The following is a 27,599-nucleotide window of genomic DNA, read 5'->3' as shown; positions in this document are numbered from 1 at the left end:
GGGACGAGTCCAGGCTGTACGCCGGCATCTTGGAACACCCCAGAGTTGCTGTTTTGTGTTTTTGACCTCCTATTAGGAGCAGGCGAGGCTCGAATTAGTCCTCGCGGTGGGGCCTGATGGGCTCTTACGTTGGAGATGATGCGCCTCTGCCTTCCGAAAGGTGAGTCCGATCCCATTCGCAAGGGGATCTCAGAGGCAGAGAGCCTGCTCTGAGTGCAGAAGGCTCCTGGTCTAACCCCTGGCATCTCCAGGTAGGGCTGGGGGATAAAAAAAACTCCTGTCCAAAATCCTGGGGGGTTGCTGCTGGCCAGTGTGGGCAATACTGACCTCGATCCTCCCGTGCTCCTGTTGAAACAGCCCTTTCCTCAAAACCTCAGTGGCTGAAAGCTTGGTTTTGTTTTTTATAAGGGGGGGGGCTTACTCGGTGGGCAAGGGAAACTGCCTTGCATGCAGAAGGTGCCGGGTAGATTTGGGAATGTCCCCGGGAGAGATGCTGCCGGTCCGTGCAGTAGACAACAATGGCTCTGGCCAGGTAAAAGCTGGCTTCCTATGCTTCTATGCCCTTTCCTGTTCAGTTTCCAAATCTCAGCTGGAAGACAGGGGTTCTTGGTGATATTGCGAAGGGAGGTTCAAAATAAGCCCACCTCTAGCTCAGATGCCTTTATTATTCTATTATTATTATTATTATTATTATTATTATTATTATTATTATTAATTGGATTTATATATACCGTCCTTTGTCACAAGATCTCAGGTCGGTTTATAACCGTGACAGAGAAAAGAAGGCCAAAAGAAAGGAAATAATTCACTGCTCTGCAAGTTACAGGAAGGAGTCCTCAGTCCGTGTTTCGTGCTCCACACCTTAAAGGGTTAATCATCACGCCGAATCCTGGCTCTGCAGAATTTGGGATGCCATGAATATAAATGTTCCACATCCGACATTTAGGACCCATCCAAAGTGACTTAGGGACCAACGCCCACTTCGTAGGGTCGACAGAGAGTCAGTCTGGGCGACCAGAGTTCGAATCTTCACTCGGCCGTGAAGGTCGTGGGGCATCCTTGGGTCATGTTGCAGCTTCTCAGCCTAACTTACCTCTCGGGGTTGTTTTGCGAGGATGAAATGGGGAGAGAACCAAGTTCAAAGGTGTCACTATTAATATACAAAGCCCTTAGCAACTTGGGACCAGTTTACCTACAAAATCGCCTTACCCCTTAAACGCCTCCTGGGCCACTTGGTTCAGTGGAACTGGCGCTGCTACATAATACCTCTTCCGCATTTGCAAGATTTGATTGTTTAGCGTGTCAACTCTGGAACTCCCTGCCAATTGATATCAAGCAGGTGAATTCACTGTAGTCTTTTTGGGGTCTGCCAAAAAACAGGGCTGGGCGATAATCTGGTTTCCCCCCTATTTTTGCATAGGAGACATACGTCATGATTTGCAATATATTGCCAGGTCAAAAATTATGAAACTGATATCACGATATGGACTTCAAACTGGTTTTGGATGATATATTGATATATCGCCCAGCCCTACTAAAAAACATTGCTGTTTAGACAAGCCTACCCAGATGTTTGGAAAGTTGATGTGAGTTCTGTTTCTGGTCTATTCCTGTTTCAACTTTCTGAACTTTTAATTATTGTTGTGTAGAAATTAGATTATTATACTAAAGTAAAATTCGCTTCCAGTGCTCCGCCCATTGTTGCTTTAAGCCCCACCCATGACTGACATTTGGCCTCTGGGAGGGTCCTCAAAAGGGAATGCGGCCCTCAGGTCTGAAGAAGGTTCTCCGCCCCTTCCATAATATAAGGTGTCATGAGACTCCCCTTTTGCTGTGATGTGGTTTTAGCAGACCGCAAGCTCAACCGTGTGATGCAGCAGTAAAAAAGGCTAATGCTAGTCTAGGCTGCATCAACAGAAGTCTAGTGTCCAGATCAAGGGAAGTTATATTCCAGTTCTATTCTGCCTCGGTCAGGGCACATGTGGAATCCTGTGTCCAATTCTGGGCACTGCAATTTAAGAAGGATGTCGACAAGCTGGAAGGTGTGCAGAGGAGGGCGACCGAGATGATCAAGGGTCTGGAAACCAAGCCTGATGAGGAACGGTTGAAGGAGCTGGGTATGTTTAGCCTGGAAAAGAGGAGACTGAGAGCCATCTTCAAATATCTCAAGGAGGCGGGAACAAGCTTGTTTTCTCCTGCTCCAGAGGGGAGGACTCGAACCCATGGCTTCAAGTTGCAAGAAAGGAGATTTCGACTAAACATCAGGAATAACTTTCTGACAGTAAGAACTGTTAGATAGTGGAATGGGCTCCTTTGGAAAGTCGTGGGCTCTCCTTCATTGGAGGTTTTTAAGCAGAGGTTGGATGGCCATCTGTCATGCATGATCTAGCTGAGATTCCTGCATTGCAGGGGGTTGGTCTAGATGACCCCCAGGTGTCCCTTCCAACTCTACAATTCCATTGCTCTATGACAGATACCACGCTCCCTCTGCAAGTCATAAATAAACCACATTTTGTCTCTCTGGCTGCTACTGTTCCTGGGACACAACGTCAGCCGAATAAATCTCTGCCTTTTCAACGAGCAGATGTGTTAGGACCTGTTCGACTTGTCCAGAGAGGAGGAGGAGGAGGAGGGGAGCGTGATTCATGTCTGGGAGGCTCTGTGAGACACGGATCACCAATCTGGAATGAGGTGTTTTGCAGCCACTTTCGCTTAGTGCATTCCCCCGGTGAACCAGGAAGAAGCAAGCCTGATGAGGAACGTTTGAAGGAGTCAGGTGTGGGAAAGAGGAGACTGAGAGAGGAGATGTGATTGCCATTTTCAGATATCTTAAGGTCCCTTCCAACTCTACGGTTCCATGTCCAAATGGAATCTTTGCGGCCAAGTAAGGCTCCCATCTAGCCTACCAGCAGACACTCAGGCAACTCTAGGAAAGTTACAAGGAGTGCTAGACTGCCCCTGAATCTGGAATCTCAGCAGCAGGTCAGTGAATTTCTCTCATCCCCTTGTGAAACTCTGTAGGTCGCAAGTTGCCACCCACATCTTGTGGCCTAGAGTTTGGTCTGTCCCTGGGCAGTTTCGTCGAGGGACTGCATCCTTAACAATAAAATAAACTTTGAAACCTATCAAATGCTAGGATGGCTCAGAGCATCAGAGCCTGAGACTCTTAACCTCAAGGGGCGAAAGATTCCTCCATTGCAGGGGGCTGGATTTAGATGACCCTTGTGCCCCCTTCCAACCCCACGATTCTATGATTCTAACACCAAGAGGAGAGAGGTCAGCGACAAAGCCTTGCTAGCGGAATGGAGCCTCCATTCTCAGGAGCAGTCTACCTCTCTGAATCGCCTGGCCCTGGGAACAGGCGACTCGATCGAAGGCTGGGCATTCGGCCGACTGTTGTCTTCCCTGATTGGCCAGCGTGGGAAACAGGATTCCTGAATGGCTAGGCCTCTTGGCCCTGATCCAGCAGGGCCGCTTGTCCTTTCAGGTTCACCTTGCGCTCAAGAACTCAAACGCCGTGCCAGGGTCCGCCTCCCGTCGCAGAGCTGGTTTTTGCATAGTTTGTACAAAGACTGCCAATCCATCTGCCAGGTTGCTACGGGAGCAAACAGCCTCTCCTCCGCCTGGGTGTGGCGCACGGCTGCAAAACCAGCCCTGCGGTGAATATTTAGCACGAGAAAGCTTTGGGGATTACCCAGAGCAGACTTTCTCTCTTCCCAGTTCTTAACCTCCTGAGTTACCCAGTTGGGGAACTGGTAGCTCCCAGAGGCCAAATTCACGTGAAAGGTAATTCCTGACGGCTTGGGCTTTGTTCTAATGCATCGCCAATATTATTGACATTAATTATCGCTGTTGTCGTTTTAAATAACATTTCTGGCGTTGCACGGCGGCTGTTTGCAGAGAATGAGGAGGCTGGTCTCTGCCCCGAGGAGCTTACAATGCACGATACGATGCAGGAAGGGGAGGGAAACCGAGGCAGGGGTTGTTGACAGAGGGAGAAGGTGCAACTGCTTTTGCACCCAAGAGCAGGTCTTCTGGGTGCTAGAGCCCGAAATTCAACAACAGAGGGAGGAAAGAGGGGTGGGGAGAAGAACTACGTATAGTCAGGGCCAGATTTAGGTTTGATGAGGCCCTAAGCTACTGAAGGTAATGGGGCCCTTTATACGCCCAGCTGTCCTTTGTCAACAACAAATTGTTGCTTTTTTGTGTTGAACACATGCTATATGGTAATTTATGGACCTAATAGGTACAGTACTGTATATTTGAAAACATGGGCAGAATTAAGATAAATTCAACAGTGTAAATAAGTTTTGATGGATGTAATAATGGAATACTGAATGGTTTAGCTAATATAAAATATGCAGGGGTTTATGTTATGCAAAATGAACCATGGAAAGAGAAGAAGGGAAGTCACTGGTATTTTAAATGAATTTTCTAAGTTGTAAAACAGAAAATTTAATAAAAACTATAAACAGATAAGAAACGTGGTATATAAATCTAATAAATAATAATCGTAATGAATAGTCACATCCACCGAAACACCAACACGCAACAGTTCTTAATGCTCCATTCTCTCTCACTCACACACACACACTCACACACACACACACACAAATATTCACACAAAGACACCCTCCCCTTTTCACACACATCCCGACAAGCTCTGTAGACGTCCTTGGACAGAGGGGCTCCGGGTGCGAAAGGTCACAGCCATCACCATTCAATTTTTACCAAGCTTCTTTGGAAATCAGCACCAAAAGGAACTTCTGCTTAAATGTCTGCCGGACTAGGCTGTTGACCAATCTCCCTCTCCCTCTCCCTCTCCCTCTCCCTCTCCCTCTCCCTCTCCCTCTCCCTCTCCCTCTCCCTCTCTCTCTCTCTCTCTCTCTCTCTGTCTGTTGCAGGTTTAAGAAGGAAGCCGCAGAACCTCTTTCTGCCGAACAGGGAGACACCACCGATGAGGCCGTGAACATCAAGGACATGGAACTGAAGGAGGAATGGCAGGACGATGAATTCCCTCGGTAAGCCACATGCCGGGGAAACACAGGTGACGGCAGGTGTCACAGGGAGGAGATGGAGGAACGGAGCCTCCATTCCCAAGAGCAGTCTATCTTAGAGGCCCCTTCTCTTTTCTGCCTTGCAGGCCTCTTCCAGAGGAGATCTCTGAGGAGGATCTGGAAGAATCCAGTTCAGAAATGAGTCCAGGTAAGAGACCCAACAGGTGGTTGCTGGGGTTTGCTGGGGTAGCAGGGGGGCTATCTCCCCTTCTGGATTCCCTCTCTTCCTTCTGGCATGCGGAGGCCCCTCTCTAGTCCCCCTACCTCAGTGGCAGTGCCTCAGTTTGACCTGTCCATGGGCCTAAATCACAGAATCATAAGAGTTGGAAGGGACCCCCAAGGCCCATCTAGTCCACCCTCCTGCAATGCAGGAATCTTAACTCTCAGGTGGCCATCTGACCTCTGCTTTTAAAAAAACACCGTGAAGGAGAGTCCGCCACCTCCCGAGGGAGACCGCTCTGCTGTCGAATGGCTCCTACCGTCAGATTAAACATCCTACCTGATGTTTAGTCTGGTGTCTGGTGGAGCTTCCATATGCGGAGGAAGTCTACCTCAGAAAATGGGCAAAGAGAGTAGCTTTCATAATTTGCTTCTGGGCTTCCTGGAGGCACGTGGTTGGCCACGGGGAGATAACAGGATGCTAGGATATTTGGTCCACATTCTTCATTTTCTCCTCCAGTGGAAACAGAGACCCTGCTTCCCTCCTTCCTAGCTTCCTAGCTCTGCATTAGCAATGATATCAAAGTACAGTCGTTTTGGCTCTCGAACACCACAAACCCGGAAGCAATTGTTCCGGCTTGCGAACGTTCTTTGGAAACCGAACGTCCGACGGGGCTTCCACAGCTTCCGATTGGCTGCAGGAGCTTCCCGCAGCCAATCAGAAGCCGCACTTTGGTTTCCAAACATTTTGGAAGTCTAACGGACTTCTGGAACGGATTCCGTTCGACTTCCAAGGTACAACTGTAGGTCTTCCAAATACAGGGACAATCTAATTCTAAATACCACCAACTAGGGGAGATAAGCTCAGGGCAAAAATGTTGGGGCTATAGCTAAGTGCTAGAGCAGCTGCTTGCACTGAGAAGCTCCCGGGTTCAAATCCCCCGTTGGCATCTTCCTGGTTAGGGCTGAGACTATCCCCCCTGCCCAAAACCCCCGAGAGCTGCTGCCAGTCTGTGTAGACAATACTGAGTTGGATGGACCAATGGACACTTCCTGTGTCCCCTATTTAAAACCATGAGGACTAGAATCTTGCATTGTTTTTAGGGGAAAGGCTGGAGAGCTGCTGCCAGCCTGTGTAGGAGGCCCTAAAGAGCTAGACTTGGAAAGCTGTGCATTACAGGGGGTTAAACTGGATGACCTCTGGTCGAGTTCTCTGCGGCAACATCATTCCATGATTCTATTAAACGGAGAGAAGTCAAAATTGAGAGCTGCACCCCTAGCTACAGCGGCAATGCTGGGGATTGAATCAATGTCTTTCTGGATGCCAAGCAGGCATCCAGCCTCTGACCTCTGATTCCCCCCCCCCATTCCTCTCCTCCGCCCCACACCAGTTGCCCCCAACACCCTAGAGCTTTGCGGTCGACGGCGTATGAAGAAACGACTCCCAGCCCCCGATCTCAGCTCGGTGAAATCTGGAGAGGGGCTGGAGGCCACGCCGGAAGGCAGTTTGGACATCAATGTGGACGAGCTGGAGACCCCGTCCGACAGCGAGCTCCAGGAGGGCTCTGAGAACGGGCACGAGTTCGAATGGGAAGGTGAGGGGTGTGAGTTTGAGGTTCTCCAAAGACAGATACCCCAGGGAGGTGGGCCCTGCGTGGGAACGGGTGGTCTGCCAGAACGGAAAGAGATTTGTTTGTGGGATCCACTGCACCTAGGGGCGTAGCAAGGGGGGCGGGGGGGCGGACCACCCCGGGTGCCACTCTGGGAGGGGTGACAAGATGGCCCCTGCCTCCTCCCAGCTGTAGAGCAGCCAAGGGAGTGTGCAGTCCGTATAGGCGCCGCTTGCGAGGCATCCGTATGGGCTGCTGCTCTCACGGGCGTCTGTACGGGCTGCCGCACATGACTGCGCCCCGAGGAAACTGGGGGAGGGGGGAGAAAACAGGCTAATAGAATCATAGAACTGTAAGTTGGACGGGGACCCCCAATGGTCATCTAGTCCAACCCCCTGCGAAGTTTGGGAAACGCTGTCCGAATAAGCTGGCCAGCTTCTGCTCAGGCTTTTCCAGATCCTTTGCCTGACATTGATTCAAATTCGGTCCTCCCCCCCCCCCCCCGGCTGCTCTGTCCGATGTGCACAGACGATCTCCCCAGAGCCCGGAGGCTGGATGGCAACTTGCCCGAGAAGTTTTGCACCGGCCGTGTGGTGGACATCAAGGGCCAAGACGGGCGCAAGTGGCGGATTTTCCTGACGGACGAGCGGGAGCAGAAAGTGGACCTGGGTGCCATCGAGCCCTACAAGAAAGTCATCTCTCATGGAGGTAAGGAATAATGCCAGCTGCTGGGGACCCAAGTGAGGAGCGTTGGAGTTGTGGTGCTTGCGTCCTCCTTGCGGGTTTCCCTTGGGGGCATGGGGTAGACCACTGTGGGAACAGGATGCTGGACTGGAGGGGCTACTGGCCTGATCCAGCTACAGGGCTCTTCATAAGTTCTTGTGGAGCTTTCAGGTTCAGAGGCAGTCTATCTAGATATGTTTGTCCTAAGTGGCATTTGGACCAAATTGGCCCCATTGGCTCTTCTTATGCTCTTCTTCTACCCCATCCTGGGGTTTTTCAGCTCGGGAAGAAAGGCAACCTGGGTTTGAGGGGGCGTGTCAGGGAGCCAGCCAGCAATAAATCACATGGATTAAGTGACGTTAACTCTTTAGGAGAAGAAACAAGGTGGGCTCAGGAGTGCCGGGCCTAGTGAGCACAACTCTTCCTCGGAAGGCCTTGCCCCTATGAAGCAGATGCCGAGAGTGAAGATTCCCCGCCTCCCCACAGCTGCCTAAATCCCCTCCAGGGTTATCCCCAAGCAATCTGAGACTACGCCGGCATGCCTGCCTTTGCTCCTTCAACTTCATGCCTCTCTTGGTTCTGGGAGACCAGGAAGGAGGGGAGCTAATCACAGCAGGAAGAAGAGACACCTTGGCTTTTTCACCAGCCAGACTCATTTCTGCCTTTTGGTCTCTCCTGTTTCTGCTTCTAGACAGCTTCTGCCACAAGCTGTCAAGCCTTTCCAGCAACAAAAAACTCAGTGACTCTTTATTCAAGAAAACAAACCACAGCTCATGCCCAGTGGTCTCAGCAACATCTTCCTCAGACATCTTGCCCTGATGAACCAGTTACGAGGACTGGAGGTCCCAGCCTTTCAAAGGCTCCTCCTCTCCCGGGTTTCCCCCACGCAGTCTCAAACTGAGCACAACTAATCTCTGTTCTGCTTTTCTCATTACTTTGCGTGTTCTCAGAGACCAGGGTGGAGGGGAGTTGGCCACAGCAGAAGGGGGAGACTCCCTGGATTCTTGCCCAGCCCCCTTCTCACCAGCCTTCTCTGGCATAGCTGCCAAGTTTTCCCTTTTCTCACGAGGAAGCCTATTCAGCATAAGGGAATTTCCCTTAAAAAAAGGGAGAACTTGGCAGCTATGTTCTCTGGTTCTGCACTGCTCTCCTCCACAGCCTCTTCCTGCTCACTAAACCCTGGATGGATCTACACACAGGGGAAAAACCACTATAAATAAGTCAGAAATTAAATCATTATGACAAAAAAAACGCTATGGGAAATTGCCTAGATTTTTTTTTGCTCTCCAGTGCCATCTGGTGTTGCATGTCTATAATGCATTCAAAGCCCAATTTATTGACTAATGTCACTGAGTCCCCTGTTGACCCTCCAACTTCTGACGCCTCCTCTTCCCAGTCTTCTCCCTCTGACCACTGATCCCACCGCAAATCCCTGGGCTCTGAGCCTCTTTTCCTTGGAGATTCCCTAGCTGCTTCCTCCCACCGCTCCTCTGCGTCCAACCTGTCCGTCACCGTGTGGCAGACACAAATCAAAGTGTGGCTGGTGATCACTTCCTCCCAAAGGATGCCCTGCGGCCAGCTAACCTCTCCCCTTCTTCCCTCCCAGGCTACTTTGGAGAAGGCCTGAATGCCATAATCATGTTCGCCTCATGTGACTTACCCGACAGCTCCATCCCAGATTATCCATACATCATGGAGAATCTCTTCAGGTGAGAGCCACCAGGTCCCCCAAAACTGGGCGGGAAAGAGGGCTTCTGCCAGGGTTGCTGGGGCGGTGGACTGCTGGGGATGCTACGATTCTTGGTTAAATGCTTCTTCTTTTTTACATTTTTATTTACACTTTCCAGATTTATACATTTCATTAATTTTACAATCATTTCAACATTTCAATGCTCGACTTCCTCCCCCTCTTTCTGCGGCTTCTTAAATTTACTTTTTAATATCTTCTGCATATCCAAATTTGTTTAATTTGCTCATTTTTTTATATACTCTTTTGAAACTGCAGGTTATTACAATAATCCTGCCAGTGTTTTTTTCTGTCTGCAATTTATCTGTAAAGATTCAATAAAACATTTCCATTCTTTGATAAAAAGTTTATCTTGATTTCTTATTCTTCCGGTAAGTTTCGCCATTTCTGCATATTCCATGAGTTTTTGTATCCATTCCTCCTTTGCTGGGACCTCTTTCCACTTTGGGGCGAGTAACATTCTTACCGCTGTAGTAGCATCATATCTATTGCATTTCTGAAACGGGCTCTGACGTCGCTGTCCTGCCTCAAACCGCAGGTACATCATCGGGACTCTGGAGCTGATGGTCGCCGAGAATTACATCCTGGTGTGTCTGAGTGGAGCCACTCCTCGCAGCCAGGTGCCCTCCTTTACCTGGATCAAGCAGTGTTACCAAACCATCGACAGACGGTGAGCAGCGTGTGCTCTGAGCCTGTGTGTTTTTAAAAGGATCTGTCCCCCAGACAACTCTCAATATTATCCTATATAATAAAGTGCAAGTGTCTCTGCGTCCAGTATTCCCTGTGTCCGTGGGATTGCGCTACTGCGCATGTGCCCCACGGACAGCCGTTGGGACTTTGAGCGCAGAGACTTCGGACGGGATAAACCAGGACCGTGAGAGAGATTACATGCTTGCATATACACAGCCATACAAAACAAAAAAAAGTGTGTGGCTTCCCCTTGCCTCTGCTGCGCTACGGTAGGATCTCTCTCTTTCCTCCTGGTTTCTTCTCTGTTAGAGGGGAAGGAGAGGAGGCAGGCGTGTGCCGGCAAAAGGGAAAGGGAGGGTAGGTGGGGGTGGATAGAGAGAGCGTGCGAGCCGCGAGTGATGCGATTGCTGGGCTGAAGGATTGTTTAGCCGTTACTGAGGGGCAAAGCAGGAGAGTGGGCGGGTGGGCGCACCCGAAGGGGAATGGGGAATTAGTCCCTGGAAGTGTGTGTGGATTTCGGGGGGGGGGTTGGAAGGGCTGCTGCAACTGGGACCAGCGAGGGGAGAGAGAGAGAGAGAAAAAAAAAGAGGAGTAGAAAAAAGAGGGTGGGAAATGGGGAGGGAGAGAGGAAGCTGAGGAGGCAGGTGGCTAGGGCAGGGGGCGGGGAAGGGACTGAGTGAGGGGCTGAGGTCATGGCGGTGGGTGAGTCAACGGGGGGGGGAACCCTGCTAATTAATTCTAGCACCCGTTAATTTAACGGGCTTCATGATACTAGTTAAGAGAATAAAATACCAGCCTGGCTGGGTTGATCCACAAGTCCTCCTGCCCCAGACAGAGCAGGCTTGAGCTCTGTACATCCAAGGAGCAGGACCAGAAATAATAATAATAATGATGATGATGATAATAATAATAATAATAATAATAGGGACGTGGCTGGCGCTGTGGTCTAAACTACAGAGCCTCTTGGGCTTGCTGATCGGAAGGTCGCCAGTTCGAATCCCCGTGACGGGGTGAGCTCCCGTTGCTCAGTCCCAGCTCCTGCCAACCTAGCAGTTCGAAAGCACGTCAAAGTGCAAGTAGATAAATAGGTACCGCTCCGGCGGGAAGGTAAACAGCATTTCTGTGCGCTCTGGCACTCGTCACGTTTCTCCGTGTGCCAGAAGTGATTCAGTCCCCCTGGCCACATGACCCGGAAAGCTGTCTGTGGACAAACATCGGCTCCCTCAGCCTGAAAGCGAGACGAGCGCTGCAACCCCATAGTCACCTTTGACTAGACTTAACCGTCCAGGGGACCTTTACCTTTCTTCTTCTTCTTCTTCTTCTTCTTCTTCTTCTTCTTCTTCTTCTTCTTCTTCTTCTTCTTCTTCTTCTTCTTCTTCTTCTTCTTCTTCTTCTTCTTCTTCTCCCTTCCTCTCCAAGGAGCCTGTCCGGACATGTAGAAGGTGGGTGGGTGTTTCGACCTGTTTTAGTTCATTGCTGATCTTCTGAACTTTTAAAAGAGTAGTTTTTATTTATTTTATTTTATTCTATTCTATTTGTAGGGGGGATGTTTTATAAGCAAACGGAGTATAAATTTTATGGGGAGAAATGAATACATTTTAAAACTAAGATTGCAACTAAAGCAGTTCTGGCTGATGTTGCAGGGGGGGGGGGTGTTTCTCCGAAAATAAGACACCGTCTTATATTAATTTTTTTCTCAAAAAAACAACAACTATGTCTTATTTTCAGGGGATGTCTTATTTTTTAATTAAGTATGGTACAGTTTAACCTACAAGGTTAAACTGCCTATCACTATGGCTTATTTTCGGGGTATGGCTTATATTCCTTGAATGCTTAAAAATCCTGCTATGGCTTATTTTATGGCTACGTCATATTTTCGGAGAAACAGGGTATATATATAATTTATTTATTTGGTTTTTCAGATGAAGATTTTACAGTTATATATCCAACATACAACATAGAAACAATATTCTCAAGGGTCTCCTGAACTTCCTTCCTCCCCTTTATGGGCCCTTTGGTTAATAATTTGATCCTGCATCTTTTATAATAATGGAGATCTTTTACCTCTCCCTTGTGTCCAAAAATTCACCATTAAACTACAAGTGTTATTCCAATCCTACTAACAATTTTAACTGTTTACAATGGTTTTTAAGATAAATTATAAATTCCCCCCATTCCTTATTAAAATTTTGGTCTTCCTGATTTCTGATTCTCCCTGTCATTTTTGCAATTTCAGCACAATCCATCAACTCGATCTGCCATTCTTCTCTGCTAGGGACTTTATCTTCTTTCCATCTCTGAGCCAATAACATCCGCGCAGCTGTGGTCACATACATAAATAGTCTTTTCTGTTCCCTTGGGATTTCGGAACCTGGAATTCCTAAAAGGAAGGCTTCAGGTTTTTAAAGAAAAAGTTATTCTAAATATTTTAAAAACTCATTATATATAGATAATGAGTTCTATGATTCTAAGGTTCCCCTGCCTGTCCTGTGCGAAAACATTCCCAAGTTCTCCACACCTCTTTCTTCAAATCTGGATGTGAATTTACGCTCCAGAGTTCTGAGCAATAGTCTACAACGATCCAGTCTTTCGAGATGCTTTCTTCTCGCTGAAGGTCACGGCTGGGCAAGATTGATCCTGAACTTTCGGCTGAAGCAAAATTGTTGCCCAGATCTCCCATGACGTCTTCTTGCAAAACCTGCTTTTCAACTCCACTTTCCCCACCTGCCGACTTTACTACAAGTCCGAACAATAAATAGTTCAGATAACTATTTGGGACTTTTCCCAAACGCCAGCTGGGCATTCCTGGCGCAAGATTTATTGCCTCCTTTCGCTGCGCTGGATGGTGGGTCTGCTCAGCTAGGGGAATCTTTTCCAGATCGGGGGCCGCATTGCCCTCTATCCCGCCTTCCGAGGGCCATGTGGCAGCAGTGGGCGGGGCCAGAGGCAAAAGTGGGTGGGGCATGTACATTGTGACTTGGTTTTCTAGGCACAAATTCCTCTCCATCCTCCTTTGTTGTTGTTGTTGTTGTTGTTGTTTAGTTGTGTCCTCCTCTTTTATATACTGTAAATAATTTTTATTTATTTTCCATTTAATCATATACATTCACATCATTACACTCCACTTTACCTCCCTGGCTCTTTAGGGGTTATCGACTTCCTTCCCTCCTGCCTCATGGCTTTCAAAATTAACCTTTATACCATTGCATTTTGTACGTTTTCCAATTCCATTTACACGCATGATAAAATAGCTAAAAAAATTAATAAATATAGAAAGGTAGAAAACTTCTCATTACAAGTCTTCGGGTAATGCTGCTAGTGTTGTTAATTGCTTACAATGATCTTTCAGATATCGTATAAATTTACTCCAGTCCTTTTGGAATACTTGATTGTGCTGGTTTCGGATTTTTCCTGTCAGCTTCGCCAGTTCCACAAAGTCCATCATCTTCACCTGCCACTCTTCTTTCGTTGGTACTTCTTCTTGTTTCCATTTTGGGGCTAAAAGAATTCTTGCCGCAGTTGTTGCGTACATAAACAGTCATTTATCTTCCCTTGGTATCTCTTCGCCCACTATACCCAGTAAAAAGGCTTCTTCCAAACCAAACCAAACCCCTCTCCATCCTCCATTCAGACATGCGAGGGGCATGATCAGAGTTCAAGGGCACCCCCGGGTCAGGCGAAAAGCTAGAGTGGCCTGGGGAGAGTGCCAAGGGCCTGACTGAGAAGCCTCGAGGGCCACATCTGACCCCTAAGCCCGAGGCTTCCTAAGAATGTGCTTCCGGGATGGACCGAAGACCTGACACATGCTCTGCAACTTTTGCAGAGAAGAACAAAACAGATGCTCCTGGCTTCCTAAAATACCCAGGGTTTTCCCCGTAGTGATGTATGGAAGTGAGAGCTGGACCATAAATAAGGCTTAAAGGTAAAGGTAAAGGGACCCCTGACCATTAGGTCCAGTCGGATGTGAGAGCTGGACCATAAAGAAGGCTTATCGCCGGAGAATTGATGGTTTGGATTATGTTGCTGGAGGAGACTCTTGAGAGTCCCATGGACTGCAAGACAGTCAAACCTCTCCATTCTGAAGGAAATCAGCCCTGAGTGCTCACTGGAAGGACAGATCCTGAAGCTGAGGCTCCAAGACTTTGGCCACCTCATGAGAAGAGAAGACTCCCTGGAAAAGACCCTGATGTTGGGAAAGATGGAGGGCACAAGGAGAAGGGGACGACAGAGGACGAGATGGTTGGACAGTGTTCTCGAAGCCACCAACATGAGTCTGACCAAACTGCGGGAGGCAGTGGAAGACAGGAGTGCCTGGCGTGCTATGGTCCATGGGGTCACGAAGAGTCGGACACGACTAAATGACTAAACAGTACTTACAGGCCGGTGCAAATAATAGAAACACATTTCTCTTTCCTGCTGTAGAAATTCTTAAACAGGCTTGGTCACTTTTAAGTTTCATTCAGGTCCATTTTCTTCTTCTTTCTTATTTGTGTGCCATAGCTTTGAAATACAGTGTGTTGGTGTTTCGTTGTTTATTTTGTATGGGCTACTAGGACTGTGTAAGAAAATAATGAATTATTTCCGAAACACCGATGTGATGTTTTAGAAAAGCAAAAACAGACTGCTGTTTTTGGAAAATGAAATCTTTTTGTTTCTTTCCTTCATGGAATCATATAATCATAGAGTTGGAAGGGACCCTGAGGGTCATCTAGTCCAACCCCCTGCAAGCAGAAATATGCAGCTGTACTATACGGGGATCGAACCTGCAACCTTGGTGTTATCAGCACCACGGTTTAACCAACTGAGCACTGTTTCTTTTTTTAAAACAACAACAGCACATGTTTTCACACAAGAGGCTAGCCAGAAGGAAATAAAGTTCATTTGCCAATTTGCCAATAACAGATAATCCTGTGGTGGGGAGTTCCACCAGTTTAACAGTGCCTTAAGTTCCTTTGGCTTTTTTTGCGACAGGCTCCGGAAGAACCTGAAGACGTTGATTATCGTCCATCCCACTTGGTACATCAAAGCGTTGATGGCAGTGTTCAGACCTTTCATCAGGTAGGTTGGCCAATTATTATCATTTTATTATTTACTACATTTAAATCTACTAAATCTCACCACCACACCACCCCATTCTGGCATCTGACAGTCGGGGAAAGGGGAACAGGTAAAATTTAATTTCCCTAGTGTATCTTTATCAATCTAACCAAATAATCTCTTTGCTGGTTTTGATATGGTGATACCAGACTGTGGGTCGCTGGAAATTGTCCCTTTGTGGGTGTGTGAAATGGAACCCATGAACTAACACCCCCAATTTATTTATATTAATTTATTAAATTTATATCCCACTCTTCATCCGAGGATCACAGGGCATCTTACAAAATAATAATACAAAAACGAAAACAAAACTATAACATAGCAATAGACATAACAACAAACTCTCCTCTCCCCACAAAAATAAACCGCCCTTTCAAAAGTCCATGGAAGGCTTTTGAAAGTGGGTTGTGGAGAAGGAATATGGTATTGGTACGGTGGGTTTTACCCCATGAGGATGACGGGTTCTTATGGAGGAATTTCATCGGTGACGGGTCTGCAGACCGCAGCCAACCAAGCAGACCCATTAAAATCAACGAACCTAAATTAGTGAGGCTTACTGATTGATTTCCTGGAATTTATGTATTGCTTGATTGTTAAAAATAAAATAAAAAATGAATAGACATTTGGCTGCTGTGCACTCTGCCTCTTGACAAGCCGGCCTTGCTAATTCCTCTTACATAACCATCTGTCATGGGCTGGTTGGACTCAGGGGAATGGTGGGGGGAACCAGGTGGGGAACCCCCAAGGGAAGAAGGCTCGGAGCCCAGGGAGTGGTGGTGGAACGGCAATGGGTGGTCAGAGGGAGAAAACTGGGAAGAGGAGGTGTTGGAAGCTGAAGAGGCAACCGGGCTTTGTGAGCGGGGAGAGTCTGTGGCAGAGAGAAGTCCAGAATGAGAGGCAGGAGAGGGAGGCCAAGAGGCAGAGATGAAACTGTCTGGTTGAAATATACTCGGAGTCGAGAGTGAATTTCATGCTCTTTATTCAGTTCATAGTAGTCAAAGGAGAAGAAGAGAAGAATGGCTCTTTCCCCAAAACGTCTGCTTATATACATTATTTACACCAGGGGTGGCCAACTCCCAAGAGACTGTGATCTACTCACAGAGTTAAAAACTGGCAGTGATCTACCCCCTTTTTTAGGGTTCAGGTCAAAGTTGTTGAACTTTTTTTTAGGAAGGAGGAAGACCGATTTGGGGGGGGGGTTCAAGTCAAAGTTGTTGAGTTTTTTCAGGGAGGAGGTAAAATGTTGAACTTTTTTCAGGGCAGCCACAGTTGTTCAGCTTCTTTGCAGAGAGCCAATGATCTACCAGTGATCTACTGCAGACGTCCAGTGATCTACCGGTAGATCACGCTCTACCTGTTGGACATGTCTGATTTACACAATGGGTCTTGTGTGATTGGCTACTTCAGGGCTGCACCTTTAGGCCAATCAGGTTGCGGATTCACTTCTGCCAGCAGCCTGATTGGCTGCTCCTGCAGGCCAATCAGGTTGCTGATTCACTTCCACCTGGAGCTGGATAGGGTGGCTCCTGGATCCTATTGTTCTAGGATTCAGCTCAGTACATAACACTGGTGAAGGGTCATGGGTGTCTCTCCCTCCGGCTGCGACAAACTCCCCTCTCTCCTGGTCTCCCAGGACCAGGAGAGGCATACAGCGAGAGGAGCAAAGGCAGACATGCCGGCATAGTCTCAGATTGCTTTGGAAAACACCCTGGAGAGGAGGGGAACTTAGGCAGCTGCGGCGAGGCAGGCACCTTCAGTCTCGGCAACTGCTTCATGTGGGCAAGACCTGCTGGAGATGAGTTGCCGTGCTCCTTAGGCCTGACACTCCGTTGCCGATCCTGTTTTGCTAATCAAGAGTTAACTCTAGCTTGCCCACTGTGATTTCCTGCTGCCTCACTCCTGCCCCTGCCTGCCTTCTTAGCTTCTCTTTCTTGCACCCTCCCTCTCTCCAGCTCCAAGTTCAGCCGGAAGGTGCAGTTTGTGGACAGCCTGGAGGAACTGGGCCACCTAATCCCTCTGGAGCAGGTCCACATCCCGGACAGCGTCCACCGGTGAGTACCTGGTTCTCCCACTTCTCCGTCCCCACCTGGGTCCCTGAGGAGGCAGCGGAAAGAGGGGGGCAGCTTGTTCCTTCAGCAGGGGGTTACATCACCACCATGCCTAAAAGCAAACTTGGGTGAGCACTGAGGGGATAAAAGAGTGTAAGAAGGGCTGGAGGCCCACCTAGTCCGGCGTCCTGTCTTCACGGTAGCCAGAGGCCCCTAAGGACCTAGGAACTGAGATAGACTGCCTCTGGACCTGGAGGTTCCATAAGAGGAGCTATGCAGGTGTATTAGGACAAGGGGGGGTGCTTTCTACTCCATAATCTTTCTCTCTTATTGGACAAATGCCCCAAAGAACCAAGGAATCCAGATAGACTGCCTCTGCACCTGGAGGTTCCATAAGGATGCTGGATCAGGGAAATGGCCCATCTAGTCCAGCACTGATTGCTACTAGCCTACACCATCCATTCAAGCACATTTATTCCCCCCAAGGAATCCTGGGAACTCTTGTTTACCCCTCTCTGCTCTACAGCATCCTGAACAGACTACGGTTCCCGGGATTATTTGTGGGAAGCGAAATGCTTTAAATGCATATGGCGTTTTTGCAGTGTGTGCGATGCTTTTTGCAGCCTTGTTCGATTTAATATTTGGATGTCTGACAGCCCTTTCTCTTCCCTTTTCCTCCATCTCTTCCAGGCTAGAGCAAGCCAGGGTCAGTTCCCGGAGCTAATAGATGAAGCTGGCTGGATTCCTTAGCACCTTACGACAGTGTTTTATTTTTTAATTTTTTATGTATCAAATGCTGACAAGCACACACTCTCACAGCTGGCTTCTTCCTTCCCCCTCTGTCGCTAAGACCCTCTTAGAAACTTCGACCTGATCCTGCTTCTTAAACATTCCCCCCCCTTTAAAAACATTTCTTTAAAGAGGTTAAAAGGAAATGAAACTTAACGAGAGTTTTGTTCAGCACCTGAATTCGAAAAGGAGACAGATTCTGGCTACTGCAGGGTCTAACTCTGCACAGGACTGACATTGAATGTGGCCCAGTGTCTCTGAGCACATACAGAGTGCAAAGCTGCAACCAAGCATTCAGCCTAAAGTTCTTTTCAGGAAAGCTTTGGGTCAATGATCTCTCGGCTTGCTGCTGAGGTCATTCCTATTTAATTCCAATTTTTGTTTAATTCTTATAAGAGGCTGAAACGGCTGGAAACTTTTGCTCGCTAAACAAATCGCCGGTGGCTTTTTTGAGCTGTATTTTGGGAATGTATTTGTATTTTGCAGCTAGCTGGGTGGCTCAAAACGAGAGAGAAGTGGGTTTATTGTGGGGGAAGGGTTTGGGGGACCCAGATGAACCCACCTGACCTGGTGCTTGCCGACTCTCCTGGGCATAACTTGTACATTTGTAAATAAATTGATATTAACAAAAGCCCCAAATGGGACGTTGAGTTTTCAGTGCTCCTCCTTCAGAATGAAAAAGCTACCTCCAAAACTTTCTATTGATCAGGTTGACAGGAAATGGTTTGTGCATTCCAGGAATAAAATACTGGGTGAGCAAAACCTGGCTTTAATTTCTTTTCTTTATGTAAAGCTATATATGCATATTTACTTGCAACATATACATTAAATTTCCTTTCCACTCGGATATGTAAACCTGGTGAATGGCAGCTCATTTATTTATTTTTAAAATTTGTTTTTAAATTTATTTCACCTTTCCTCCACCTTCGCCTCCTGTTATTGATGCTCACAACAACCCTGTGAGGTAGGTTAGGCTGGGAGACAGTGTTGGTCCAAGATCCGTAAATCATATCTATTTATCTATTTATCTATCTTGCCACACACACTAGGGCCCACCTTACAATGCTCACCAACCTGCTCTATTCGCACCCCCTCCAGCAACCACCCTGCCCCCTTGCCGACCCCTTCTCTCTGCACCCCAACCTCCCAGCCCCTCCACATCCCTTCATTGTGCAAACCTCTGCTGTTGTTTAAAACCTGCCTTCTTTCTTGTTCCCATTCCCACCGATATCCTGCAAATCCAGGGTTTTGAGGCTGCACTGCACATGCGTGACGACAGCCTTACGTTTTTATGTATATATGTAAGAGAGAGGGCTTGCAGAGAGCAGCCCACTCTGCTTACTTCCACCAGATGGGAGAGCAGCAGCAAGTCTGGGAGTTCAAATCAGGAACAGGAAGGGTTAAGACGGGTCCAGGGCTCTGCAGAGTCCTGGTGGCTCAGCTCCAGGTTGGTAGCAGGGAAGCAGGGGAGGAGCTAGCTTCAGCAGGGGCTGGAAAGGAGGGAGGAGAGAGAACGGCACCTCAGGAGCCTGGTTTGGGACCACGGAGGACCCATAGAGCAAGGAGGAGGGGCGTTTGGAGTCTTAAAAGGGGGGTCAGAGCCCACGAGACGCCATTGTGGGCTTCTGCCCCATGCAGAGCAGACATGATTTGAGACATCTCACCACTGTATATAGCATGCACAATAAAACTACGAAAATCCAGAGGATATGTGGAGTGCTTACTCGGGAGTAGCCAACACCCCATCTGTGACAGCAAGCCCACAATCTCTTGATGGCTACCCCGAGGGAAGAGGGCTGCAAATGGAGCAGCCGGCATGAAGTTGGCAGCATCTAAAGCAGAAGAGAGAGGTGCCGAGGGAGGATTGGCATGAGTTGCCAACACCCTGCAACTATGGAACGGCTCAAGCACCAGGTAGGCACCCGGGCACAGGGGAAGCCAAGCTTAGTGAACCGAGCAGCTCTGAACACAGCCAAGCCGGGGGAGCGGAGGCTGGACAAGCAGAGAGGACACTCGGGACGGGCCAGCACTTCGTAGGGCGACCCTCAGCACAAGCTGGCTCTAAGACTGAGAGGCATGGTGGCGTGGAAGTGCAGGAGGCTGAGAGGCGAGTCCGGGCAGAGGGGACAGACGGAGGGGAAAGGCAGCGGCCACAAGTTCCCATACAGTCCCGGGGAGGCAGCTGCAGCACAGCACAGCCCCCTCCAGCCAGAGGTGATGCAGAGGGACAAAGCCCGCGCGCGGGTACTTTCAAACGCTGACGCGGGAAAACAGAGGGAAGAGAAAGGCGGGAGATGCCTTTACAATGCACCCAGCCACTGGGTGGAACACTGCCCCCAGAGGAAGGAATGGCGAGAGCAGGCAGGCACAGACACAAGCCTGGATGCCAGATCAGGAGGGGAGGGGCCAGGCAGAGCACCAACAACTGAGCCCTCCTGTAACACCCCACAGCACGACAAAGAGATGGAAGTGAGTCTGCAGCTGCCAAGAGGCCAGACCCAGGAGACAGTCGGGCTTCTCCGCAGGGGCAGCAGCAACGATTTCCTATCGGTGCACTTGGCTAAGCAGGATCAGATTCCCATTTTCCCAAGGGAGCTGCCCATGAGCGTCTTGACCGTAGGCGGCCGGGAATTGCAGGAGGGTGAGGTCACGCAACAGACCCCCTCTCGGAAGATGACAGTGAACAAGCACGCAGAAGTGCTAGCTTTGGACTTAATGGACAATGACCCTGTGGGCAGCCAGCGCCGGGGAGATCTCACCTTTGGAGATGCAGACGGCAAGGAGCACTGCAGGAAAGAAGGAGAATCCTCAGGATCGCACCACATCAGCTCCCCAGGCGGATGGAACGACGCAGAGGCGGGGATGCAGGAAGAGAAACTGAGCCAACTCACCAAAGAGGACACTTTTACCCAGAACATACGGAGGGACTTGAGGGAGAAAAAGGGGGCAGGGGAAGGGCTTGCCGAGAAAGAGGGGTTACTCTTTAGCAATGATGCCCGGTATATGCCCCAGGACTCCCTCAGAGGGAAGATTCTCAGGCAATATCATGACAACCCCACGGAGGGGCATGCAGTACATGTCTTCACGAGGCTCACACCCAGTAAGGCCAGTCTTGGGCGAAACCCCAGAGCCTTCCCAGAGCAGGGGGAGGGGGAGATTGGGGGACCACCTATTGAGGCATGGGGTGAGAGGAGGGAGACAGTACACCAACAACTGGATGGAGACGTGGCAAGGGGCAATGAGGCTTACAAGGAGGGGGCAGACCATCACAGGGGACTGGAGAAGGTCTTCCACGGAGGGGACAGGGTCTGGCTGTGGTCAGAAGGCCTTCCCATGGGGGGAAGGGGGAAGAAGCTGGCACCCAGAAGGCTGGGGCCCTTCAAGGTTCTGACACAGATCAACCCTGTCACCTTCAGGGGGGAAGCACCTACAGCGAGAAAGGTCCATCCCGTGGGTCACAGGTCTTTGCTCTCACACTTTAGGGAAAGCCCAAGGTTCAGAGGACGTGACACACATCCAACACAAGACGCTGACAGGAGGGAGGGGGAGGAAATCACACAAAAGACACTAGACAGAAGGGTGGAGGGAGAAGGCAGCCAAGAGGTTCCAGAAAGAAAGGAAGAGGAGGAGGTCTACAGTGCCACAGCGAGCCCGGGCTCCCGGTGGGGGGAGGGGGGGTTAAAATGTCTGATGGCCAGGCAGGGCACTCCTGCTTCCCAAAACGCGGAGGCAACCACGCACACCATGCAAGGGGAGGACCGCACACTGGAACTGCACGCTCCTTTCTCCCACAGACCCAAACCACCACACGTCAGTAGCACAGGGAACACAGAGGGGGAGGGCGATCCCAGGTGGGGAGCAGGGGAGACGCAGACCCAAGGAGCCCTCCGGGAATCGGAAGCAATTTTCCAGAGGGAGGAGGAGGATGACAACGGAAGGAACTACACGGACCAGCCACCCAGCACCGACGGGGAACAGGATTTTACACACACTACAGAGGAGGAAGACCTGTCAGGCTTCCAGCCCTCTTTACAGACATCAGACCAGGCAAACCAGGCCTCAGAAAGGGGGGGGGAGCCTGGAGGGGGGGTGGATGTAAGAGAGAGGGCTTGCAGAGAGCAGCCCACTCTGCTTACTTCCACCAGATGGGAGAGCAGCAGCAAGTCTGGGAGTTCAAATCAGGAACAGGAAGGGTTAAGACGGGTCCAGGGCTCTGCAGAGTCCTGGTGGCTCAGCTCCAGGTTGGTAGCAGGGAAGCAGGGGAGGAGCTAGCTTCAGCAGGGGCTGGAAAGGAGGGAGGAGAGAGAACGGCACCTCAGGAGCCTGGTTTGGGACCACGGAGGACCCATAGAGCAAGGAGGAGGGGCGTTTGGAGTCTTAAAAGGGGGGTCAGAGCCCACGAGACGCCATTGTGGGCTTCTGCCCCATGCAGAGCAGACATGATTTGAGACATCTCACCACTGTATATAGCATGCACAATAAAACTACGAAAATCCAGAGGATATGTGGAGTGCTTACTCGGGAGTAGCCAACACCCCATCTGTGACAATATAGGAAGACACCCTCTCTCTCTCGCACATGTGAGAATGTTGAGGACGCACCTCTTTACCCTGAGACTTGAGGTATGCTTTTAGGACACACATTATTCCGTTTATGATCATACGATGTTTAAAACAGTTTTTCATAACGTGCCTTGATGCTGTAACCTGCCCCGGGACCATAGGGTGGAGGGTTGGCAATAAATAAGCAAATCAGTGAATGAATGAATGAATGAATGAATGAATGAACGAACGAACACTCATGCAGTCAACCCAATATTAGACAGAACCTGGTTGTGCCTCTTAATTTGCTCCAATATCGCTCTGCCTTCCATCCCACTCCATTTTGATAAATCCCGCCTACTTTTCCTCCCCAGAGTTCCACCCTTCCTTTGTTCTCCCCCAGAGTTCTGAGCAGGTTGCCTAGCGAGGCCCCGCCCCCAACGACAGCCCGGCCACGCCCCCTCCCCCCCCAACCCAACCAGACCAAGACCTCCGGGCGCTGTCCTTGCCAAGCTCGTAACCCGCAGTTCCCCCTCCATGGCCCTAGGGGGCGCCACTTTGGTACTGACGCTCTGCCTGTGGGGCTGGCTGGCGCCCGGGCCAGGCCTGGGCGAGCTGGACAGCATGACCCAGATGGGGGCGCCGGCCAACCTGGTGGCCCTGATCCCCGAGGCCGCCAGGGCGACGGTGGCGGCGGGCTACACCAGCAGCGATAAAGAGACGACCACGGAGCACCCGCCCCAGGTGTCGGTCTCCATCACATTAGGCGTGGCGACCTCACCGGAGGAGGACACCGTACCGGAGAAGGACACTGTCCTCATCATGGGCGACACCCACTACGCCTGGCAGGAGTGGAGCGAGTGGCACTGCAACTGCGCCGCAGGGAGCATGTCCCGGGTGCGAGACATCACCTACTCACAGCCTGGCGTCCACCTGGATCCGGACAAGTACGACGTCCTGCGCTTCGAGAGGGTGGTGTGCAACTACCAGCTCTGCAAGTGCGACCAGGGCCAGTGCGACCTCTCAGCATTGGTGTGCGAGCAGGGGCCCATGCACATGTGCGCACTGCAGGACATCAAGCAGGACAAGGAGGACAAGAGGAAGGACTTCTGGACCCAGGTCCACAACGGACTCAGGGACCTCTGGAAGAGCATCAAGGACACCTTCCCGCCGGAGCAGGTGGGGGACAGACGGGCAGGCAGGCGGGGCCAAGGCGCCGCATAATGCACTCCCTGTTTTGTTTATTCATTCAGAGCATTGGCGCACACTTGCTCTTTGGGCCCCAGAGTGGCTTACGTCCAATCTGTTAAAACAAGACGGCCCCGCCACACTGGTGTTCAATCTGAAAAACAATAGCAACACGACATGCGAGAAAAAAGGAATGGGGAGGGAGGAGGAAAACTCAGGGACAAATTTCTCAACCAGTTCCTATGAGTTAGGGCTGATGCGGGCGCACTTGCTGGCTGGTAAAGGCTGTTGGTGGCTATGCTCTGTGATGGTTCTTAATATCCACTGCTGGGAGCTTCCCAGAAGAGGGATCGAGTTGGCCATTGGGAGAACAGGATGCTGGACTAGAAGGGCCCCCTTGGCCAGACCCAGCAGGCTCTCCTTATGTTCTTATGTCGAGTGGTGGGCTTTCTTCTCCGTGGGTGCAAGGAAAAATAGGTACATAAAAGAAGGATTGCCTGGATGCCAAGATCCAGGTTTGGGGCAAGCAGAGATTTTAAACCATAAAACATGCATGGAAAGCATGGAAATATGCCCTTCTGAGTTCCTTCGAAAGTTCCCCTCTTCCCCTAGCATAGAAAAAAAAGATCACATTTGGAAAGTTAAAAATTGGTTTACTTACAAATTCTTCCAAGGTCAGGTTCATGTGCTTTCCCACACATCAGTCAGAAAACGCAGGCAGTAAAACGTGGCTTAGTTACAGTGGTGGAAGTTCCTAAATTATTGGTATAGGAACTTGAGAAGCTTGTAAGAGCCATGCGGCCTGAACCAGCTCAGACCTCTTGACACACCAAGCTTCTCAGGTAAACTAGAGGAGAACCAAGTCTTGATTATCTAGTTCCTCCCAAGGTGAGCTAAGCCTGGCAGGACAGCTTACTCTATGGTCTTAACCCCTTCATGCATTAATTCAACTTAAGCACGTCCGTTATATGAGGCTGCTTATCCCCACAGGGAGCCCTTCCTCTGATCTCCACATCTGTGGAGACCTGTTGTTTCAGGTCGCGAGAGTGGGGCCCTGTGCGGCTACTCTCTGCACGTGCTCAGAGGAATGCTTCCCATCAGAATTACACTGCTTGCTTGGGGAGTGAACTCCCCTGGATTCTGTTTAATTTAAAGCAAGGTGTTCCCCCAGACCTCCCACCTGCTGGTCTTCTCCCCTACAACGAACCCAGGGGGTAGCTCTGCCTGCCATTGGCTCTGGGCCCACCTTCTGCCAATATCCCGCCTTTCAGCTCACCAGTAACCACTAGAGTTGTGCAAGAACACACCATCTCACCCTTTCTTTAGGCAGATAAATGTTTTGGGCCGGCACTGAAAGAATTCCCGGCTAAGTTTGGAGCGAAGAGATCTCAGCCAAGCTCCCTCAAGCTCCACTTTGGCTTGACCCAGTGGGGCTTTTCCGATGTTCTATCTTACTTCCTAGGATCAGGTGATGTTGGATCACAAATTCTTCTTGGACCCGGCCAACGTGGTCAATAGTGCATAAGATCACGTTGGCCTGCTGGATCAGGCCAATGGAGGCCCATCTAGTCCAGCATCCTGTTCTCACAGTCACCAACCAGATGCCTCAATGGGAAACCCAAAGCAGGGCCTGAGTTCAAGAGCTACTCTCCCCTTCCTGTCGTCTCTGGCAGCTGATGTTCAGAAGCATCGCATACCGTGGAGTACGGCCACTGTGGCTTAGTAGTCACTCACGGCCTTCTCCTCCCTCATGAATTTGCCCAATCCTTTTTAAAAACCATCCAAGTTGGTGCTCATCTCTGCCTCCTGTGGGAGGGAGTTCCACAGTCTAACTATGCTCTGCCTGAAGAATTCATTCCTTTTATCTATTCTGAATCTTCCAACGTTTACCTTCCTCAGATGCCCCTGAATTCTAGCATTATGCAAGAGGGAGAAAACCTTTTCTCTCTCCAAACTTTCCATGCCACGTACCATTTAATAACCTCTTCCGTAGGGTCACATCTTACTCGCCTTGTCTCTAGTGTCAAGAGTTGTTTGACCCGCCCAGCAACATCTTGGGGAGCTCATAGGTTCCCACGAATGTGTGCGGCATGCGTTTTCCTCTTACATTTTAATTCTCTTTGCTTTCCCGTTTCACACTTCAGGAACCGAAGGCGGCGGGCAAACAGTGAAGGCCAAGCAGCCATGGCAATCGCTGAGCATCGCCCTGAGCCGGGCCTTCTAGGAAACGTGGCGCTTGGGATCTCGCTCTTCCCTCTTCTACCCAAAAGCAAACGCCCTTGAGTTGCCAGAACTGCTTTCGAATTGGCAAAAAAGCGAGCCTGGAGAACGGGCAGGGCGAAGGAGGTTGTACCAGGGACGGACGCAGCATCCTAAACATTCTGTGTTGGAAAGAAAGGGGTTTTGATTATTCTTTTTGGGGTCTCCTCCGCCTTCCTATGGAGCCCCCCTGCTGCAGAGAGCAGCTGAATAAAAAATGCTGATTCCTGAGTAGGTTTCTGTTTCCGATTTCTCTCTGGTTTAGAGAGACTGGAGCACGGACAGGTGACTTGTGGCCTCCAGATATTGATGGCTTTACAATGCCCATCATCATCATTCCTGACCAAGAGGCACACTGAATGCTGAGGCCATGATGGGAGGTAGGAATCCTGCAGTGTCTGGGGAGGGGGGCACAGATCTCCCTCCAGTACAGGATTGCATCTATATATTTTGAAAAAAAAGTTGTTTGTCTCCTTGCTACGCATCCCGAGACCTCTTAAGATATCGTAACCGAATTTTGCAGGACCGTTCCCGAGATAAAGACTTGCACCGTACTTTTAGAGCACGTGATTTCCTGCAAAGGATCCTGGGAACTGTAGTTCCTTGCTCGCTGAGCTACCATTCCTATTGTTGACAGACGACAGCTCCCAGAATTCTTTGGGGGAGATGTCCCATGCTATAAAGACACCTTGGGTTTGCTTTGAATGTACGGTGTGGATCTGCCTGTAAACATTTGGATGCAGGCTAAACCTTTCCAAGCTGTCGGGATTTTTAGGGAGATCTTCCTGAGTTTCCAGGTCCAGAAGTTGGGGAGGTTTGTTCTGGACACCTCTGGAACGTGCAGGCTTGTAGCCTGGGAGTGCTCCTGGACCCAACAGGTGACTACGGTAGACCTCTGCACTCCATGCCCTGGTAAACTTCAGGTTGGACTGCTGCAATGCACTTTTTGTGGTGCTGCCCTTGAAGACGGCACAGGAAGTCCAGCTGGTCCAAAAAGTAGCAACCAGATTGCTGTCTGGGGTTTTACGTAGCACTTGCATGGCCTCTTTTCTGTAAGCAACTTAGGCCCCAAATATCTGAAATGCCACCTCCTCCCCTATGGACCTCCTGGGTGTTCAGATTTGCAGAGGGGGCCCTCTTGGCAGTTCCACCACCCTCAGAAGTTCAGGGGGTCGTGACCCAAGACGGGGTCTTCTCTGCAGTGGCCCCTAAGTTGTGGATCTCTCTCCCTTGGCACCTTCATGAAATAGGTTCCGGGAAAACCCCCTGCAATGCAGGAATCTCAACTAAAGAATAAACATGGACCAATTCACAGATGGAAGAAAATCTGCCAGGTGCGATTGGGTCACATCCATGCCACACCTTGAAAGCGCATTTAATGCACCTGGCCTCCACCCAAGAATCCTGGGAATTGTAGTTTAAGGGTGCTGGGAACTGTAGCTCTGCGAGGGGCTGCCCAGGATTCCTGGACCGGGGATAAATGTGCACTGAATGTGTTTCAAATCTATGATGTGCACCGTAGACTTGAAGGTCCTCTAAGAACAGCAGCTGGGCCCAACATCTCTGGAGCCTGAACTTCATATAATAATGAAATATTGCAGGGCGGGACCTCAAGGGAAAGTCTCTTAAGAAGAGGAGTGGGCAGGTATTGTCATTTCCTCCCTCTGCCATCCAAGACACAGATCCCGACC

At 49.8% G+C, this 27,599-nt stretch overlaps 2 protein-coding genes across 6 annotated transcripts; both read left to right on the top strand.

The window, feature by feature from the left end:
• Positions 1-26,139, top strand: BNIPL (BCL2 interacting protein like). Of its 5 annotated transcripts, none has more exons than XM_088659498.1 (10): positions 1-160; positions 4,905-5,021; positions 5,144-5,205; positions 6,608-6,811; positions 7,355-7,534; positions 9,156-9,258; positions 9,835-9,966; positions 14,958-15,044; positions 17,036-17,134; positions 25,794-26,139. In XM_088659498.1, the coding sequence occupies exons 1-10, from the start codon at positions 117-119 to the stop codon at positions 25,930-25,932; spliced, it is 1,167 nt and encodes a 388-aa protein (XP_088515624.1). In that variant the 5' UTR covers positions 1-116; the 3' UTR covers positions 25,933-26,139. The 5 variants fall into 5 exon arrangements, with proteins under 5 accessions (XP_088515624.1, XP_034954902.1, XP_088515626.1 ...); XM_035099011.3 differs by lacking the exon at positions 25,794-26,139 and adding an exon at positions 17,822-18,775 and having other exon boundaries at positions 4-160; XM_088659500.1 differs by lacking the exon at positions 1-160 and adding an exon at positions 2,845-2,982.
• Positions 22,852-23,685, top strand: LOC118075579 (protein MENT-like). The gene has a single exon (XM_035097631.3). It carries the CDS (start codon positions 22,999-23,001, stop codon positions 23,683-23,685), a length of 687 nt encoding a protein of 228 aa, XP_034953522.1. The 5' UTR covers positions 22,852-22,998.
• Positions 26,140-27,599: the final 1,460 nt, after the last annotated feature.

This window comes from Zootoca vivipara, chromosome 16 (assembly GCF_965207765.1).
Source record: "Zootoca vivipara chromosome 16, rZooViv2.hap1.1, whole genome shotgun sequence".
Lineage (NCBI taxonomy): Eukaryota > Metazoa > Chordata > Lepidosauria > Squamata > Lacertidae > Zootoca > Zootoca vivipara.
This window is presented reverse-complemented; position numbering and strand designations above follow the sequence as displayed.